Source organism: Oncorhynchus kisutch, linkage group LG20 (genome assembly GCF_002021735.2).
Source record: "Oncorhynchus kisutch isolate 150728-3 linkage group LG20, Okis_V2, whole genome shotgun sequence".
Taxonomy (NCBI): Eukaryota; Metazoa; Chordata; class Actinopteri; order Salmoniformes; family Salmonidae; genus Oncorhynchus; species Oncorhynchus kisutch.
Window position 1 is genome coordinate 14856692 of NC_034193.2, and position 20650 is coordinate 14877341.

A 20650-nucleotide genomic window follows, 5' to 3' on the forward strand; every position below is an offset into this window, starting at 1 on the left:
CTCTTTCCAGGTCTTAGCCTGCCACCATTGTTGTGAGTCCCTTTACAAGAGACCAACGGGATACTACATCTTAAAAACCGACAACGAACAAATCCTGAATACCTGCGCATTGTGCTGTTTAAAAAAAGTGTTTCGGATAAACCATGCGTGTTATAGCACCGTACGGACACCAGATGTCACCTCATCCCAGATTTTCCGTCTGCGTGCTGGGGGATTTGCGCTCCCCCCTACGTCATTGGAATCTCAAAATGGCTCCTGCTCAAATTCGCCGTCCAAGTGGGGGCGGCTGCCGGTTTTTCTAACAGAAATTACACACGACCATACGACTGACATTCTCTCTTTTCCTGCCGCTATCTCTCGAAATAGAAACCGTAATTTGTTAGCGTCATCATCATGTAATTAGGGATACGCTGAGATCATGATAGGCATAGCCTACAGGGAACAACCGGGACCGAGCAATTGTAGCTGATGCAGCCGCCACGGCGTTTTTGTTGTGGAGCGGTGGTGTGGGGAATGTGAATGACATGGAAAAGGCAGAGAATGGCATTTTTCCACCGGCTTTGTCTGTGAACGAAAAGTGGACCAGCAGCACATTTCTCAACCAGCCACTGTCTGACGATACCGCCGACGCCGCAGGTCCTCTCTCTAAACATGTCAACAGGGATGAGACGTGTTGGACCGACCGCGGATGCAGCCCGTGAAGCAGGAGAGGATATTTCCCGTTCCACAGTAGCGTGTGTACGTGTCGGGAGTACGATAATGCTCGATTTAGTTACTGACAGCCCATCTGGTGGCACTGTAAGCAATTGTCTCATTCCTGAGCCAGGTAGCGACTCTGCTACAAACGGGTTTACTGGGTCAATAGTGGTTGCCTCCAAGGCAGGGAGCAACTCTGCTATGACTGCAGTGAATCGAGAGGAAATGGACAGAAGTGCTCTCTGGGGGACCTCACTGACTCAGAAGAACAATGATTTCTCTGCAGAAAGACTAGATGCCTGTGTGACAGCAGCTGAGGCACTGCAGTCATTGGCACACTCCTGGAATGGACAGCTTGAACAGAGGTGCACAGCAGCCTCCCGGACTGGTCCGGCGGGGTTCTCGATTGGAGACACAGTCTGTGTTATACAGAGTCCTCTTCGCAGTGATGCTGTTATTAGACCACATATTAACCAAAGTACGACCACTGACAAGGAGGACAAAATGGCAAACGGTGGATTATTGATTGGATACAACAGCGCAAAGTTACACACAGAGACAGCTGGAACTATTCTTTCTGATGGAGCTGCAACCTCTATCTCTAACCCACAATGTGAAAAACTCCCCATGTCTGCAGTGAGTGCAAGGGAGGGCCATCACGAATCCTGCAATATCAGAGAGGAACCTGATGGAGCCGGGGCCCAGCCTAGAAAACAAGTTAACGTGGCAGGAGAGCTATCTGATGGGGCTACTTCCAGTCTCACCTCTCAGGGTTTACCATCAAGCCCAGCACCAAGGAAAGACCCCTGCAGTGTCAAACCAGACACCAAGCAGGGAGCAGAACCATCAACATCTGGTCACCCAGGAGGGGATCCATCCTCCAGACTCCATCCTCAGTCCCACAAGACCACCAGTCTGAACTATGACCCGTCCAGCATTCTCAGCCCAGGGGATGAGGATGGGAAGACCTTTGTGGAGCTGGGGGCCCAATGCTACAGTGACCTCAGGTTCATGGACGTCAGTCTGAGCTCCAGGAACACCTATGAGTCCAGCAGACGTCAGTCCGCCCCAGGACATATAGGACTGAGTGTGGACTCCTCTGAACTGGCCTTACAGTCAAAAAGACCTGGCATCGCTGAGTATTTCGGCAGGTAAATTCGTTTTTTTCTTTGTGGTCTGAGGTTATTTGCAGGTTGCCGAGAGGATTTCTTACAAGGACAAGAACAACACAAACTTTTAAAGTCTGCTTACCTCTCTTCACGTCATATTTGCATTTATACTGTGTATAGCCGCATTATTGCTGCAATATACACCCGTTACAACAGCAGTCACTTCTGTTAACCAGTCTCTCCTAACAGAGATGTGTCCTGACATTGTAACAGCACACCAGGACATAATGAACAAAGCCAGAACTAGAACTAGGTCTCAGTCAACATTTAGCGCAGGCAGAGACCCACCTGGTGGAAATGGAGCCAGCTGCAGTGAATACCGTTATATTGGTGTTCCCACAAGGACATCCCCTAGGTGCGTACTCTTTACATTAAAGGATTTTGGCAATGAAGCCCTTTATCTACTTCCCAAGAGTCAGATGAACCAGTGGATACCATTTGTATGTCTCTGCGTGTAGTTTGAAAACCTACAGTAGGTTAGCTCTCCAGGAACAGGGTTGGAGAGCCCTGCTTTAAGGTGTAAACAATTTAGAAACAGTTAATTATTACTTCATAGATCGTTTATAAATATGTAATACGTACTTTTTGGTATATATAATAAAATAATGAACAGTTTATAAACTACTTATAACTCCTTCATGAACACTTTTGAGTACACCTTAATGTGAACCCCTAGGTTTATAATCCCACATAGGATCAGGTGAAATTCATTCAATTGATGAAATAAGAGTGCCAGCAAATCACTCACTCAGCTGAACGGACCATATCACTTGGACTTATTAGTATGAATTATTGGCACCCTTGAGAAAGATGAACAAAACATACTGTATATAATAAATCAGGAAAATACTGAGCTATATTATCTGCAAAAAAATAACTGCATTCCAGGTGACTACCTCATGAAGCTGGTTGAGAGTATACAAAGCCGTTATCGAGGCAAAGAGTGGCTACTTTGAGTAATCTAAAATCTAAAATATATTGTGATTTGCTTAACACTTTTTTGGTGACTACATGATTCCATATGTGTTATTTCATAGTTTTGATGTCTTCACTATTATTCTACAATGTAGAAAATAGTCAAAATAAAGAAAACCCCTTGAATGAGTAGGTGTGTCAGAACTTTTGACTGGTACTGTATAAATGTATTGCTCAGAGAAAGAGATGTTGTTTAACAAATAATATATATATTTTTTTATAAAAAAGATCGGGGTCAAATTTATTGGCACCCCTGTTTTCTATTCTCTTCAATACCTCCCTTGGCAAGGATAACTTCACTGAGTCTTTTTCTCAAATGTTTTTAGAGGGCAGTCCATAAGTGCAGATGAAGGACCAAAGATCTGAAAAGATTCTGTATGGAGAAATGGTCTTAAGTTCCCTCCCAATGTCTTTCTTCAATCTCATAAAACATTTTAGAAAAATACTCTTATCCTCGCAAGGTGATCTATTGAAAATAGGGGTGGCAATAATTTTGATCCCAATCTTTACATTTTTAAAAATGTGTATTACTTGTTAATCAAAATCCCTTTCCCTGAGCATATACAATATAGCTCAGTATTTCTATTATTTGTTTGATAGTCTTTTTTGCTTCTCTTTATCAAGGGTGCCAATCATTTTGGACCTGACTGTATGTCAGATCAGGGAAATGATTCAGAGACTCAGAGAAACTGTAATTTCCCTGTTTTCTCAGTATGTCTACTCATCAAAACTGTTTCGCTGACCGGAGGAATAAATGAAAGTGTGTCATCATTAATAATTACCCTCACATTATCCTGATTTTTCTGTCTGTTCAGGGGCTTATTTTCCAAGAAGCATATAGAGCCGAAGAGTCCGTCCCAGAATGTACCTGGGTGGAAGCTGTTTGGAAAGGTTGCTGCCAGAGAGAGCCCTCCCAAGGACTCCAGGACCATACAGCAGGTTGGTACCCTGGTCCTCTATTCTTCTTGTCAGATTAGGAGTGCTGATCTAGGATCAGTTTAGTCTTTTAAACCATTATAACTACGATTTCATTGACATGGAGGACCTGGGTCCGTATACATCAAGAATCGCATCGTTGGAGTGCTGATCTAGCTTTTAAACCCACCCCTCAGCTACTTTCAGTCCATTCCACCTATCTACGTAAATTTCCCTGTTATGATTTCCATGTGCCATATATATTTCAACTGCGCTGTGATGTCACATAGATTCTGAACCTGTCTAATCCCATAATATCTACAGATTGTAAGTTCAAGATCAATATTTTACTAAAAGTATTATTATATTGTTGATTGATTGACTGTGGTTTTTCAAATCTCCCAACACTACTATTTGTAGTGTTTATTTTAGATAAATGTTGTGATTTTTCAGCCATTCCTGAACCTGTGACCAGAAACAAGCTACATAGAGGCTATACCAAATAAGTGATCAAATGATTCTTTCTCTTCGTAGCAAAATCTGCAGAGCTGAGCTGGTTTTATGCCCCATATACATAACATTCTGTTTGAATTTTGTATAATCATTTAAATGGAGAAACTCTTACGTTTTTGAATCAAGTGTTGCGTTCTGAGAAGCTTTTTGAATGCTTGCTCTGATGTCACTGTGCTCCTAAGTCTACAGTAGTTATTCACTAACCTATGAACTGACCGTCTAACTTCCTGTACAGTATTGTGTATGGGAGAGAACGCTATCTGACCCTCCCTGGAGTGAAGCAAGTCTAGTTGAATGCAATGAGCTCAATATTTAACCCAAATAATGTCCCCTACGTGCTAGTCAGGACTTAATCCCTATTCATCTAGGTTATGTCAGCATTACATACATACAGTAACCTCACTTTGTTAACATACGTAGATTAAAGCTTGAAAGAAAGTCCAGAACTACCGTTATTTCATTTAAATCAAGTCATTTACACCCCTTCTGTTCGACTCCTTCACCAATGATACATTGCATTTACAGGCCTTTGTTTTATTGTATCACATGAATCATTAGTTTATTCGCAGCCTTGTGCAATATGCCATGCCACTGCATAACAATCACTCCCTAGGCCCTATTCTCACAATAACTCACCTATACCAGTCTGACCAGGTAGCAAACTGATAGCAACTCACAGCTCAAGTAAATTCTTTATATCTATCCTTCTGTGTGTCCTGTAATAGAGCATCTTGTAACGATGACATCACAGCTTATAGAGAAGTGTTGCAAAGGCTGTAGTCAGTCTGTACTTGGCCTACTCCTTCCCAACACTTGACAAGAGCGAGTAGGGTGTGGTAGGAGTAGGGTTCAGGTCCTCCATGTTGGAGACTGGCAGCCCACTACAGCTGTTGAGGGTGTATGCTCCAGCTTGCTCTGTGCCTGGCTGCCTGGCTGCCTGGCTGGGTAACTAAGGAGCTGGTCTTACTCAAGGTGGATGCCTCTTGCCTGCTGTGTTGAGCCTCGGCTGGGCTTGAATTATGCCCATCTCCTAGCCTCAGCCATGAGGCTTGTCTCCTGCCCTTAGCCCCTAGCTCTGTTCTCCCTCTCTCTCCCTCACTCCCTGTCTCCCGCTCTACCTCCCCCACTCTACCCTGCAGCTACTGATCTGTCTCCACACTTGTTGGAGGCAATAATACATGTTTTCATGCCTGGATGGAAACGGACACTAAAGCCAATTACATTTGTCCCTTCACTGGATTAGTAGTGCACTTAACTCTAGTACTCTACAGCAGCAGACGGGGATGAGAGCATGTATCTGCCTCACTACTGAGATTATGACTAGACAAGAGTGATCTCATCTACAGTGAGCTACGTGGGTTAGAGCAGGGATTAGGGGACTCTTAGGGAAAAGGGTTCCAAAAACTCTTTTTGGTTCCACGTAGAATTATTTTGGGTTTCATGTAGAACCCTCTATAGAAAAGGGTTCTACATGGAACCAAAAAGGGTTCTACCTGGAACCAAAAGTGGTTCTTCAATGGGGACAGCCGAAGAACCATTTTAGGTTCTAGATAGCACCTTTATTTCTAAGAGTGTAAATGTTTTTTTATTTTACCTTTATATAACTAGGCAAGTCAGTTGAGAACAAATTCTTATTTTCAATGACGGCCTAGGAACAGTGGGTTAACTGCCTGTTCAGGGGCAGAACGACAGAGTCCAACGCTCTACTAGTCCAACGCTCTAACCACTAGGCCACCTGCCGCCCCAGGGTTCATCTGTAATGTGTTACACAAATGTGCCGTACAGAACCTCGGATGATGGGAAGTTTATTCATGCAGTTATCCTACGTGCAAGAGGAGGGAGGGACTGAGTTGGATCTCCAACAGAGGCCTTTTTTTTATAAAGTTGACTATCTTCTTAACCCTATCTGAAGGTCAAAGATGCTTATGTGGATTGGAAGTGTACTGAAGTACTTGAAATAATTGTTTAGTTTGAAAGACAGTTTGGAGTTGTTTTTTTTAGGAGGGATTGAGCTATTTAACTCTTGAGTGCAAACTCTGTTTTTCTTTCATCAGGAGAGTGTTCCAGGTGGTCTCACGTCTGTGTCTGCACCCAATCTCTTAAGTGAAGGGGTATGGACTTTCTCAAGTTTCCCTTTCAGTCATCTTCTCACTCTCCTATCTGCATGGGGTTGCCAAGCAACCATTTCCATTGCACATCCAACTCATGCCCATGCCAACCCGTAGCACTTTGACAGGGGAAGGGAAATAAATGCATGTTAGAAAAAATACAAAATAATAATTCATCGCAGGTTCTTCAACAATACCAAGGTCTCTGAGACACTTGCCATAGCTCCAGCAGCTTAGTCTCTGTGGCTAAACATGTTGGAATCCAAAGTATGACTAGGTTTTTGTTCCAGTTGTCCTAACATACAGTACATGCGACCACATGTTTCTCTAGTGCAATAGATCTGTTCCATATCGATTGTATTCCTTTTATTCCTTATCTGGGAATGTAAAGGTTTTTGGTATACGGGTGTATTTGACTTGAGGATTATGAATACACAGTTGATTATGTGATTGTATTTACACTTTGACATTACAAGTGGTGCCAGAGCTCCATCTGCTTCTCTGCTATACCATTTGTGAATAGAAATGCATGGGTGTTGGTTATACACAGTTAATCTCTGACTTTTCTTTGTACTATGGGACAGCAGCAATACATTTGGAGAAAGAGCTGTGACTATTTCTCAATTTTTACTATGGGGGAGGGGGCTGTTCTTCTTCACTGGTCTTGGTAAATCTCACTCTCCTTAGATGGCACTCCCCTCCCCCGTCCCTACCAGCCATTTCCTCTGTTAGCACCGATGTAATTGATTTGTTTTATGTAACCTTCATTTAACTAGGCAAGTCAGTTAAGAACAAATTCTTATTTACAATCACGGCCACCCCGGCCAAACCCTCCCCTAACCCGGACGACGCTGGGCCAATTGTGCGCCACTCTATGTAACTCCCGATCATGGCCGGTTGTGAAACAGCCCGGGATCAAACCCGGGTCTGCAGTGATGCCTCTAGCACTGCGATGCAGGTCCTTAGACCGGTGCGCCACTCAGTCCCCCAAACTATACCAATAAATGCCGGGAAGGAGCCACAGCCACAACACAAGACAATGTAGCCATTGACATCCATACAGAAGCAGTTTCATGCATCGTGAAAGGCCAAAGGGGAGACTTTTTATTGTGTAGTGGAGGTGAGGGATGTATGGTCACTAAGTCTAAGATACTCAATGTATCAACTCGCACGAAACAAACACATAGGATATCAGTGGCATCATGTAGAGCGACTGAACATAGTCATTCCTTCAACAGGCTCTGATGCATTAGGCATGGCTAGGTATTTATTGACCCCTCTAGAAATGACTCATAAGATCTCTCTCCAGCCATCAACTACCATCATACTCCTCAGTCCCCCCATTTGTTTTTTCTCCCTCTCTCTCTCTCTTTCTCTCTCTGTCTCTCCTTCTCTCTCTCTCTCTCTCTCTCTCCTCTCTCTGTCTCTCTCTCTATCTGCCTGTATGGGCTTTGTGATCTCCATCATCCTATCAGCTGATCCTGTCACCCCTCGTGGCTAACCCCACTCTATCTTTCCTTCCTTTCAAATGTAAACCCATAAGTCTAGTTGGACTAGTTGAAATGCATATACTGGGGCTGTGTTTTCCAGTTTCTATGGAGATTTAGGTTTTTTATGTATCTGCAGGAGTACGAGGCCAGGGCGGGCAAGGCTGGATCTGGGGGAACGTCTCCTACTCAGCCTCAACATGGCCGGAGGAAGAACCTGGACTTTGACCCACTGTCCACCACAGCTCTTATACTAGAGGACAGGCCTTCGTAAGTCCCCACTATCTCTCATTTATTCTGCCCCCCCCCCCCCCCCCCCCCCCCCCCTGTTCCGGCCCTGGGGCGGCAGGGTAGCCTAGTGGTTAGAGTGTTGGACTAGTAACCGGAAGGTTGCAAGTTCAAACCCCCGAGCTGACAAGGTACAAATCTGTCGTTCTGCCCCTGAACAGGCAGTTAACCCACTGTTCCTAGGCCGTCATTGAAAATAAGAATTTGTTCTTAACTGACTTGCCTCGTTAAATAAAGGTTAAATAAAAAAATAAAAAAATAAAATACAAGGGGAAAGGCCTAACCTCCCAGACCTGCAGCCATATTACTTCCACACATTCCATTGTTTTCAACTAGGCTCAGGCCAGGGTGTGGTGTCTATGAAGAACACAGTAAGAAACGCAGCGTCCAGAGACGAGCCGTGTTGTGTTTCTCCTCTCTGATCCAAGACCTCCGGCCCTCATTAAGAATAGATACAGTATATGAAATATGAGCATGTTGCCTGAACCATGACAAACACACTGTCTGCAAGGCAAAGTCTCTCTCATTTGTAGGTCTTACTTTCTCTTAAGTCCTCAATGTGTTAAACTAGCCATTTTGTGTCCTCAGTTGCTGTGATATGCACGGATTACGGTGAAACTGGCTGATACTGTGTCCCATCTCCTCTTGTCTCTCTGCAGGAACCTTCCTGCTAAGCCTGTGGAGGAGGCCCAGCGTCACCGTCAGGAGTATGACGAGATGGTGGCCGAGGCCAAGAAGAGAGGTACTGGTACTTGTACTGTTACTGGTATTGTTGCTGTTGCTGTTGCTGGTACTGGTACTGCACTGTCTGTCTCCTCAGAGCTGTGTAATTGAGGTCAGCAGCATCTGGCCTGTCGACTGAACAGATCTCCAGATGGCACTTACCTCAGTCTGTCTGTTGTAGCTGTTGCAAATACTTTTGTAACTTTACATGTACTTTAACAATTGTAAAGCTTTATGCAAATTATTATAAAGAATTTATAAGCATCTGTTAACATTTATAAGCATCTGTTAACATTTATAAGCATCTGTTAACATTTATAAGCATGTATAATGGCTTATTCATTGAAGTAATTGTAAAGTGTAACCAAAGGATTTGTGTCCCCATCCCCCACAGAGTTAAAGGAGGCCCAGAGGAAGAGGAAAGAGATGAAGGAGAGGTTTAAGCAGGAGGACAGCATCGCCAACGCCATGGTGGTCTGGAACCACGACATTCTGCCCAACTGGGACAACATGTGAGCCACTTCCTGCTAAACAACAGCTATGTACACTATCCAGTCAGTCCGTCTGTCAGTACAATATTCAGTCAGTTACTCAGTCAGTCAGTTATTTTGCCAGTCAGCCAGCCAGACAGTCACTGAACCAGTCAGTCAGTCAATGAGTCAGTGAACAAGTCAGTCAGTGAGTCAGTCTGTAATGAACAGTCAATGAACCAGTCAGTCAGTGAACCAGTCAGTCAGTGAACCAGTCAGTCAGTGAGTGAGTCAGTCAGTAAATGAACAAGTCAGTCAGTGAACCAGTCAGTCAGTGAGTCTGACTGTAAATCAGTCAGTCAGTAAATCAGTAATTCAGTGAACCGGTCAGTCAATAAATAAATCAGTCAGTCAGTCAGTCAGTCAGTCAGTCAGTCAGTCAGTCAGTGAGCCAGTCAGTCAGTAAATCAGTCAGGCAGTCAGGAAGTGAGCCAATCAGTCAGGCAGTCAGGAAGTGAACCAGTCAGTCAGGCAGTGAACCAGTCAGTCATGCAGTGAACCAGTCAGTCATGCAGTGAGCCAGTCAGTGAGTCAATGAGCCAGTCAATGAGCCAATCAGTGAGTCAGTGAGCCAGTCAGTCATGCAATGAGCCAGTCAGTCATGCAGTGAGCCAGTCAGTCAGTGAACCAGTAAGTCAGTGGGCATAGGTCAGGGCTCTGTTGTTCAGTAGGCCCATGCCAGTCAGTTTGTGTCCCCCTGTAGGCGTAACACTCGGCGGGTGAGAGAGCTCTGGTGGCAGGGCTTGCCCCCCAACGTCAGAGGAAAGGTCTGGAGCCTAGCCATCGGCAACGAGCTCAACATCACCCCAGGTTTGTATGGTGTTTCAATAGTCATAACTCATAGAACTCCCATCATAATTGTCTATTCCCATTGGCATGCCAAAATATGATTTGCCTTCAGAATAAGATATACAAAGTGAAGGATGTCATGTACATAAACTCAGCAGAAAAAAAAACGTCCTCTCACTGTCAACTGCTTTTATTTTCAGCAAACTTAACATGTTTAAATATTTGTATGAACAGAACAAGATTCAACAGCTGAGGCATAAACTGAACAAGTTCCACAGACATGTGACTAACATAAATGGAATAATGTGTCCCTGAACAAAGTGGGGGTCAATATCAAAAGTAACAATCAGTATCTGGTGTGGCCACCAGCTGCATTAAGTACTGCAGTGCATCTCCTTCTCATGGACTGCACCAGATTTGCCAGTGCTTGCTGTGAGATGTTACCCCACTCTTCCACCAAGGCACCTGCAAGTTCCCGGACATTTCTGGGGGGAATGGCCCTAGTCCTCACCCTCTGATCCAGCAGGTCCCAGACATGCTCAATGGGATTGAGATCTGGGCTCTTTGCTGGCCATGGCAGAACAGTTCCTGTCTTGGAGGAAATTCCGCACAGAACGAGCAGTATGGCTGGTGGCATTGTCATGCTAGAGTGTCATGTCAGGATGAGCTTGCAGCGTTGAGATTGCCTGCAATGACAACAAGCTCAGTCCGATGATGCTGTTACACACCGCCCCAGGCCATGACGGACCCTCCACCTCCAAATCGATCCCGCTCCAGAGTACAGGCCTCAGTGTAACGCTCATTCCTTCGACGATAAACGTGAATCCAACCATCATCCCTGGTGAGACAAAACCGTGACTCGTCAGTGAAGAGCACTTTTTGCCAGCCCTGTCTGGTCCAGCGATGGTGGGTTTGTGCCCATAGGCAACGTTGTTAACGGTGATGTCTGGTGACGACCTGCCTTACAACAGGCCTACAAGCCCTCAATCAAGCCTCTCTCAGCCTATTGCGGACAGTCTGAGCACTGATGGAGGGATTGTGCGTTCCTGGTGTAACTCGGGCAGTTGTTGTTGCCATTCTGTACCTGTCCTGCAGGTGTGATGTTTGGATGTACCAATCCTGTGCAGGTGTTGTTACACGTGGTCTGCCACGCGAGGACGATCAGCTGTCCGTCCTGTCTCCCTGTAGCGCTGTCTTAGGCGTCTCACAGTACGGACATTGCAATTTATTACCCTGGCCACACTGCAGTACACATGCCTCCTTGCAGCATGCCTAAGGCACGTTCACGCAAATGAGCAGAGACACTGGGCATCTTTCTTTTGGTGTTTTTCAAAGTCAGTAGGAAGGTGTCCTAGGTTTTCATAACTGACCTTAATTGCCTACTGTCTGTAAGCTGTTAGTGTCTTAACGACCGTTCCACAGGTGTATGTTCATTAATTGTTTATGGTTCATTGAACAAGCATGGGGAACAGTGTTTAAACCCTTTACAATGAAGATCTGTGAAGTTATTTGGATTTATAAGAATTATCTTTGAAAGGCAGGGTCCTGAGAAAGGGACGTTTCTGTTTTCGCTGAGTTTACATTGAAATGTATTAAAATAGCCAAGGTTATACTTGTAGAAATGTAGTACCATATTGTTTGTTTTCTACCAAAGCAACACGTTCACCTCTTTCAGCTGGAATAGATTTACGAGCCTGTTGTGTATGTAGTGGAAGGAATTTCTGGATGAAAAGGCCGACTGGTTTTACTGCCAGGAAGTGCCTTTGTGGGTTACACAAAAAAGCATAATAGACGTCTCAGTAGGAGGACCCACCGCCTGACTCATTGCGAGGGATCTTCTTTCATTTCCTTCTTTTCTTCTCTACAGAGCTGTATGACATCTTCCTCTCCAGAGCCAAGGAGAGGTGGAGGAGTTTCAGTGAGACGGGTTCAGAGGCTGACGGTACGTCTGAGATTGGGGGGGGGGGTCACGTGGCAAGACTGTGAATTAAAGCCAAGCTCCTCGCATGTCAGACTGAACTCCCCAGACCCAAGACTCATCCATTCTCCTCTCTTCCTCTTTGAGGCAAAGCTATTTCCTCTCGTTGCTTCACATCTATCGGCCATATTGGTCTCCCGCATTGCTGCACAAATCCCCCTCGTTCAGCAATCATCTGCAGGCTTGGAGGAGACCGGAGAACTTTCTGCAAAGGGTTTCTGTTGTTTTTACTCCAGTGTTCTGCGAAATGTCTGTTTCTGCCATCATGTCAGACTAACTGGCCATTGGTGTAGTGCTGAGAGCCAACAGTGACACATTCTCTCCTCTAGCTCGTCAGAAAGACTGTGTTGTTGCCAACGAGAGCCTCAGGAGTTAGATCCAACAGGACTTAATGGAGCTGAACAGAAATATTTGCAGGATGTCTTCCTCTTGGCATCGTTTTAGGGTTACAAAATATTGGCACGGCATCAGTGTCTCTATGTATCATTGATTACCGAATTACTCTGTCTATCATGCACAGACAACGATACAGAGAGGTCGAACCAGCAGGAGATCAGTTTATTTGAGTAAACTGAAATTATTAAGTTTTTCCTCTCGTTAGTAATCTGTTTGTGTTTCAATACTAGATGGGGCATCGCTGGCAGACAGAGAGTCCAGTCTGGACCTGATCAAGCTGGACATATCCCGCACATTCCCACCTCTTTTTATATTCCAGAAGGTACAGTACATCTCTTACCCACTACTGTGTGTGTGTGTGTGTGTGTGTGTGTGTGTGTGTGCGCTCCATGACATTTCTCATCCTCTGATTGTCTTCCACCACAGGGTGGGCCATATCATGATCTCCTCCACAGCGTGCTGGGGGCCTACACCTGTTACAGACCTGATGTGGGATATGTGAGTAACACTTCAAAACAGCACTCTTAAGTCTTTATTTTATGCCATACTGTACATGCGGTGATTGTGAACTAAAATGGGGGTTCTGTTCTCTCAGGTTCAGGGCATGTCCTTCATAGCTGCAGTGTTAATCCTCAACCTGGAGGAAGCTGACGCCTTCATTGCCTTCGCTAACCTGCTCAACAAGCCCTGCCAGCTGGCCTTCTTCAGAGTGGACCATGATCTAGTGAGTCCTACTTCCACAGTGGCCACAGTAAAAAAAACTGTCCTCTCTAAAACTAATTTAAAGGGATACTTCACCCAAATTACATATTGGGTTCCTTACCCTGTACGCAGTCTATGGACAAGGTATGATAGCAATCCATGCTTTCGTTTAGTTTCCCAGGCATTGTCTCCACATGCTAACGTTTTAACATTTGTAGCACAAATCCCATTCAAATCATGGGACTGATATTAGCATGTTTCCCACATCATGTTCATATCATCTATAAGTGACTTTGTTGAGCTTCACAATAAATTTGAAATACTTTTGGACGATGTTGACATGATGCACGATTAGCTCTTTAACAGTACTGAATTAGTGGTCCCTGAATCTGTCTCTGACCTTTTTTTCTTCTCCTCTAGATGCTGAAATACTTTGCTGCGTTCGAGGTGTTCTTTGAAGAGAACCTCCCTAGACTGTTTAACCACTTCCAGATCTCCAACCTCACCCCAGATCTCTATCTCATCGACTGGTGAGTAACTATAGATCTCTATATGAAAGCATGCAGCAGTTCTCTGTTAGTGTGGCCTTCAAGCTGTTTTCTCACACATTTAACACCAACCATGCTGTCAGGGCATTATTCACAGTTATCAGAGCACAGCTGCTGTGCCATTCCGCTAACAGCCATTTTTTTGGCCTGTGTGTATCTGTCTGTGTCTGTTTACAGGATCTTCACTCTGTACAGTAAGTCGTTGCCGTTGGACGTGGCATGTAGAGTGTGGGATGTGTTCTGTCGTGACGGCGAGGAGTTTCTGTTCCGGACGGGTCTAGGGATCCTGCGTCTCTACGAGGATGTGCTCCTACAGATGGATTTCATCCATAGCGCCCAGTTTCTGACACGCCTCCCAGAGGATATAGACTCTGATAGGCTGTTCGCCTGCATCGTGGCCATGCCCATGCTCAACGGAAACAAGAAATGGTCCCAGGTCAGTTCCTCTAAAAGAAGACAGGGAAGTGAGAAAATGGAGACGTTTGCACCGAGTGACAATACATACAGTGCATTCGGAAAGTTTTCAAACCCCTTGACTTTTTCCACATTTTGTTCCGTTACAACCTTACTCTAAAATGGATTAAATAATCCCCCCCCCCTCATCAATCTACACAAAATACCTCACAATGACTAAGCAAAAACAGGTTTTTGGAAAAGTTTTGCAAATGTATAAAAAAATATATATATGAAATATCACATTTACATAAGTATTCAGATCCTTTACTCAGTATTTTGTTAAAGCACTTTTGGCAGCGATTACAGCCTCGAGTCTTCTTGGGTATGACGCTATAAGCTTGGCACACCTGTATTTGGGGAGTTTCTCCTATTCTTTGCAGATCCTCCCAAGCTCTGTCAGGTTGGATGGGGAGCGTCGCTGCACAGCTATTTTCAGGTCTCTCCAGAGATGTTTGATTGGGTTCAAGTCCGGGCTCTGGCTGGGCCACACAAGGACAATCAGAGACTTGTCCCAAAGCCACTCCTGCGTTGTCTTGGCTGTGGGCTTAGGGTTGTTGTCCTGTTGGAAGGTGAACCCTGGCCCAAGTCTGAGGTTTTCATCAAGGATCTCTGTACTTTGCTCCGTTCATCTTTCCCTCGATCTTGACTAGTCTCCCAGTCTGTGCCGCTGAAAAACATCCCCACATCATGCTGCCACCACCATGCTTCACCGTAGCGATGGTGCCATGTTTCCTCCAGCTGTGCCGTTTGGCATTCAGGCCAAAGAGTTCAATCTTGGTTTCATCAGACCAGAGAATCTCTTTTCTCATGGTCTGAGAGAGTCTTTAGGTACCTTTTGCCAAAGTCCAAGCGGGCTGCCATGGTCCTTTTACTGAGGAGTGGCTCTGTAGCTCTGTCAGAATGACCATCGAGTTCTTGGTCACCTCCCTGACCAAGGCCCTTCTCCCCTTATTGCTCAGTTTGGCTGGGCAGCCAGCTCTAGGAAGAGTCTTGGTGGTTCCAAACTTCTTCCATTAAAGAATGATGGAGGCCACTGTGTTCTTGGCTTCAATGATGCAGACATGTTTTGGTACCCTTCCTCAGATCTGTGCCTCGACACAACCCTGTCTCGGAGCTCTACTGACAATTCCTTCGACCTCATGGCTTGGTTTTGCTCTGACATGCACTGTCAACCGTGGGACCTTATATAGACAGGTGTGTGCCTTTCCAAATCATGTCCGATCAATTGAATTGACCACAAGTGGACTCCAATCAGGTTGTAGAAACATCTGAAGGATGATCAATGGGAACAGGATGCACCTGAGCTCAATTTCGAGTCTCATAACGAAGGGTCTGAATAGCAATGTAAATAATGTATTTCTGTTTTTTATTTGTAATACATTTTGCAAAACCTTCTAAAAATTGGTTTTCGCTTTGTTATTATGGAGTGTTGTGTGTAGATTGAGTAGCATTTTTTATTTAATACATTTTAGAATAAGATTCTAACGTAACAAAATGTGGAAAAACTGAAGGGGTCAGAATACTTTCTGAATGTATAAGAATATTATTATGTTTAATATTATTATTAATATTATTAGCCATTTCTAGAGTCTGTTATGTGAACTGGGACATGTTCCCAGAATTCCTCACACATATCCTGTATTTATGTTCAGACCCTAGTCTGCCCCGTCACATGTGATACTGGTGTGGCCAGGAGCGGTTTGGGAGTGATACGGCAGTCAGACACTGCAATGTCAAATGATTCAGGTTATAATCAAATCAAACTTTATTTGTCACATGCGCCGAATACAACAAGTGTAGACCTTACCGTGAAACGCTTACTTACAAGTCCTTAACCAACAGTGCAGTTCAAGAAGAGTTAAGAACATTTTTACCAAATAAACTGAAGTAAAAAATAATAAAAGTAACACAATAACATAACAATAACGAGGCTATATATAGGGGGTACCAGTACAGAGGCCAGGTTAGTCGAGGTAATTTGTACATGTTGGTAGGGGTGAAGTGACTATGCATAGATAATAAACAGTGAGTAGCAGCAGTGTACAAAACAAATTAAGGGGGGTCAATGTAATTAGTGGCCATTTGATTAATTGTTCAGCAGTCTTATGACTTGGGGGTAGAAGCTGTTAAGGAGCCTTTTTGTCCTAGACCTGGTGCTCCGGTACTGCTTGCCGTGCGGTAACAGAGAAAACAGTCTATGACTTGGGTGACTGGAGTCTGACAATATTTTGGGCTTTCCTCTGACACCGCCTATTATATAGATCCTGGATGCAACCGATCAGGGTGCTCTCGAGGGTGCAGCTGTAGAACGTTTTGAGGATCTGGGGACCCATGCCAAATCTTTTCAGTCTCCCGAGGGGGGAAAGGTGTTGTCGTGCCCTCTTCACGACTTTTGGTGTGTTTGGACCATGATAGTTTGTTGATGTGGACACCAAGAAACTTGAAACTCTCGACCCGCTCCACTACAGCCCCATCGAAGTTAATTAATGGTGGCCTGTTCGGCCCACCTTTGTCATAGATTCAAACTTGTTGGGTCCTACAATTCATATACTACAGCACCTGCAGAGGTGAATGTATGTCAGTTAAAGAAATACATAAGAAATAACCCATATGATAGTCTGCCTTTTTTGTGGAAATGCAGCACCACCTACAGGTATGTATTGTGTGTGCCTAAAAAGAATGATCGGTTGCAGTTTTATATCGAGATTTGATCTCCTTCTCTCTCCTCTCCAGGTGTTTAATGCATTGATAAAGGAGAACAAGGACGTGGACAGGAATTGCAGCCAAGTACTGAAGAGTTCATGATTCAGCCGTGGAATATTTTTATGATCACGTTCCTCTCTTTAAATGAGAGCCTTTGACCACATTAGAGTCACAATGGTAAATGGACCTTAAAGTATGACATCATACTTGAAGATGGAGGCCTCAGACACCATTGCCAGTTTGATTGAATTGAGAGTTTTTATGGTAGTATACCATGAATATATGATGATATACTGTAGGTAGATGTGATGAATTGGGTCTGTCTAGTCCCATCAGAAAGGTATGGAGTTTCTTAGATTGAGTGAGGCCCTTTGTTACACCTGTGGATTTTATCTCACTAACATTACAATATATATTTTATGAAAGTGCACCTCCAAGCATAGATATATTTATGACTTAATTGACCAAGCCAATTTTACAACATAGAAGGACAATTATGAAATAATTAAGTGACAGAGCCCTTCCGTTTCTTAAGTATCTGAAGCTTGACATCGAATAGTTTAACTAAACTACCAGTAATAGGTTTTCATTACAGTGAGCAGTGAGCAATTGTTTCTGAAACGAATAGAGAAAATTTGTGACATGTGGCACTAGCCCAGTATTGGACTAAAGGAGCCTACCGTTACTCCTTAGTCCAAGGACCTTGCATGCTCTGTTTTTAAAGGGCGAATTGGCTCTGAAAGACAAAACTGCCAAATACTCCCATCTAAACGTGAATCGATTCTCAATTGCGTCACGGTTCTAGAAACATAGATCCCTCTACTTTCATATCACATCTAAATAATTTCACAAATGGAAAATACACACTGGTTTTAACACAGTTGCAGTCGACAGTATTTTTCAGTGACAACACGTTTGTGTCGCCTGTCTTCCGTTTACACACAGGTGTTCGGATACGGAGATCGCTAATTTGCACAGATAGTCCACTCTGTCTTCCGTCTGTTTTCCGTAAACAATCGCTGTAACATGGAAATATGTCCGTATGGGAACCCTAACCCTTTTACATGTGACCTTTTTTGTTTTGTTTTTTCATTCAAAAGGCACTCGAACATATGAGCTATCTTTGTTGCAGGTGCAACAGTTGAATACGATGCGGAAAAAAAATAAACCTGCACACTGCTCTTGCTACTATCACTTCTCTTTATTAAGCTAGCTTTATGAAGGCATTGAGGCCAATGCGTAAAGCTAGCTTAATAAAGAACAGTTATACTAGCAAGAGCAGTGTGCGGGTGTGAAAGGTTAAGCTTTTGTATGGTAAGCGACGCGTGTTAATGTTCAGAACGAGCGTCGCGGCTCGTACACCCCCGTACAGAAGACGCCTTCATCCAATGACTCTTATGTGTAATGTAATAGAACTGAGAGTTATGATCAAGGGCTGTTGTGCCACGTGAGGTTTCAGTGTTTTGCTTTTCAAAGTACCTATTCATGAAACATAATTCACTTTTAAAACTTGGTCTTGTTTGTGATGTTGCTCACATCTATTGTTACTTTACATTTGACCAAACACTTATGTTGAGGTCCAAGATTTTTTATTATCAATACTGTAGTTCGTTTCTACAGTACATGTTTCATATCTGATTGTATATTGTTTCTTATGCTCTCTATTGTATCGTTTTCATATTGAGTACTAAAAACAATTGTAAATATATTTTAAATGAATTCAAAAGTACCTCTGTGATACTGTATCAGACCAAAAGTTATGAATTATGTAAATAAATCAAAGATGATTATTCCCAAATGGTCAACAGTTTTTCCTGACTGCCAGACACCACACCTAAGCGCAACAGTTTTCTCAACCAGTAGGTGGCAGTGTTTTCAAATCAATTTGTAGAGATCACAGTTTACTTCAATGGTCTTCAACTACGCCTAGCTAGTGGAAAATAAATACGTGTGACAACGTTATACAGTTTATATTATAATAACTTTATATCGATTCAAACAGGCACCCCATCTTTTTAAAAATAAGTCCTTTACGATGGCTCCGGCAAGTACCTCTTGTTATAGATGGATCGCTAGGTAACTTGACAATCTTTACTAGTAGCTAAGCAGAATGTATGTGCAGTTTTTCAGCAGTCAATGGCTTTTCACTGAACAGAACATTTGGTCTACTAATGTAACTCACCATTATACTAATATCCACATCAATAGTCCCATTGATATACATTTTCGTTTTATTTAACTAGGCAAGTCAGTTAATAAGAACAAATTCTTATTTACACTGACGGCCTGGGAACAGTGGGTTAACTGCCTTGTTCAGGGGGCAGAACGACAGATGTTTACCTTGTCGGCAACGGAGATTAGATCCAGCAACCTTTCATCTACTGGCCCAATGCTGACCACTAGGCTATCTGCTGCCATACATTCAGCTACTGTATTTATTATTATGGATCCCCATTAGCTGCAGGTGCACGGTAACTCTTCATGAGGTCCAGCCAAACCAAGGCAGTTATACAATTTGAAAAACATAACAATACATTCACAACAGATTTTACAACACACTACTGTAGCGAGTGACTATTCAATCCCAATTCATCACCCAAGTTGTTCTTTTGAATACAAAGCAGTGACGACCTTTTGTCATTAACAGCCACAGCCAAGGAGCAAAAAGAGGAAGCGAGCTTTCGCAGGCTGCTGAAGACGAGCAACGTGAAGCTTGACCACAAGCTGAAGAACCGTCAGTTCAAGAAGGAGAGCACAGACAAGAAACACCGCAAGGAGCAGAAGAAGCTCCGGACAGCTATCAAAGATGTCGCCTTGAAGGATGAAGAGGAGGAGGAGTTTGTGGAGTCCCTGCCAATTGACATGATGGATGAAGATGACCTGGAGCAGATTAAAGCCATGGCTCAGAAAGCCTCCTTCCTCACCAGAGACCTGTCATCGAGGAAATGACACGCGATGGGGGAAATGACACAGTCCATACTGTATTTAGACTGTTAGGATTTCTTTGTAGTGTTATGGTGTGATGTACCATCTGTCTATTCATTTCATGTACATCCCAACAACAAGTAGGTCATAGAAAAGTGCACACATGTTGAAATGTATAGCTATAGGTAACTGCCAAAATAAAGGAAACACAAAATAAAGGAAACACTAACATATGAAACACTAACATAACGCCCTGTTGGTGACCCTGTTGTTTTTTATTAACATTTGAAATGTAATGGTCTATCCTTGTATTCTATGTAGCAATGTCACATAGATATTTTAATTAAAATGAATACTCTCCCAAGTAATCGAATACTAACGTCCGTTCTGATATTCGAATAACCGTGCCCACCTCCAAGCATGATGGGATGTTAATTGCTTAATTAACTCAGGAACTACACCTGTGTGGAAGCACCTGCTTTCAATATACTTTGTATGCCCCATTTACTGAAGAGTTTCCATTATTTTCAACGTGTCTGTAACTTATCTTCTCACTTATACCTTACTTGTTTCTACTTGAATACCTACAGTGGTCCAGTGCATGCCAAAAATCACAAAGGGGAGCAGCAGGGGCCAGAGAGTTATGAGAAGATGCCCAGAAAGATGCAGCTAACAGAAGAGAATTCACCTCCTGCCAATCAAAGAAAAGATCAGAGGCCTCATCCCATGACTTGTTGTGACTGGTTGAT

At 43.6% G+C, this 20650-nt stretch overlaps 1 protein-coding gene across 2 annotated transcripts; it reads left to right on the top strand.

Moving 5' to 3' along the window:
• Positions 1–183: 183 nt before the first annotated feature.
• On the top strand, positions 184–18774 carry LOC109865896 (TBC1 domain family member 12-like). Of its 2 annotated transcripts, XM_020454391.2 has the most exons (14): positions 236–1847; positions 3656–3779; positions 6323–6379; positions 8003–8133; positions 8811–8893; positions 9269–9386; positions 10108–10214; positions 12061–12135; positions 12798–12889; positions 12994–13065; positions 13163–13291; positions 13690–13799; positions 13995–14253; positions 17007–18774. In XM_020454391.2, exons 1-14 carry the CDS (start codon positions 652–654, stop codon positions 17076–17078), a joined length of 2625 nt encoding a protein of 874 aa, XP_020309980.1. In that variant the 5' UTR covers positions 236–651; the 3' UTR covers positions 17079–18774. The 2 variants fall into 2 exon arrangements, with proteins under 2 accessions (XP_020309981.1, XP_020309980.1); XM_020454392.2 differs by lacking the exon at positions 6323–6379 and having other exon boundaries at positions 184–1847.
• Positions 18775–20650: the final 1876 nt, after the last annotated feature.

What these genes read in the sequence shown, in the direction of transcription:
- LOC109865896 (XM_020454391.2), top strand. Translation starts at nt 652, where the DNA reads ATGTCAACAGGGATGAGACGTGTTGGACCGACCGCGGATGCAGCCCGT. An exon ending in ATACTAGAGGACAGGCCTTC is followed by an intron (nt 8,134 to 8,810) that starts GTAAGTCCCCAC and finishes GTCTCTCTGCAG; the next exon opens with GAACCTTCCTGCTAAGCCTG. An exon ending in CGAGCTCAACATCACCCCAG is followed by an intron (nt 10,215 to 12,060) that starts GTTTGTATGGTG and finishes TCTTCTCTACAG; the next exon opens with AGCTGTATGACATCTTCCTC.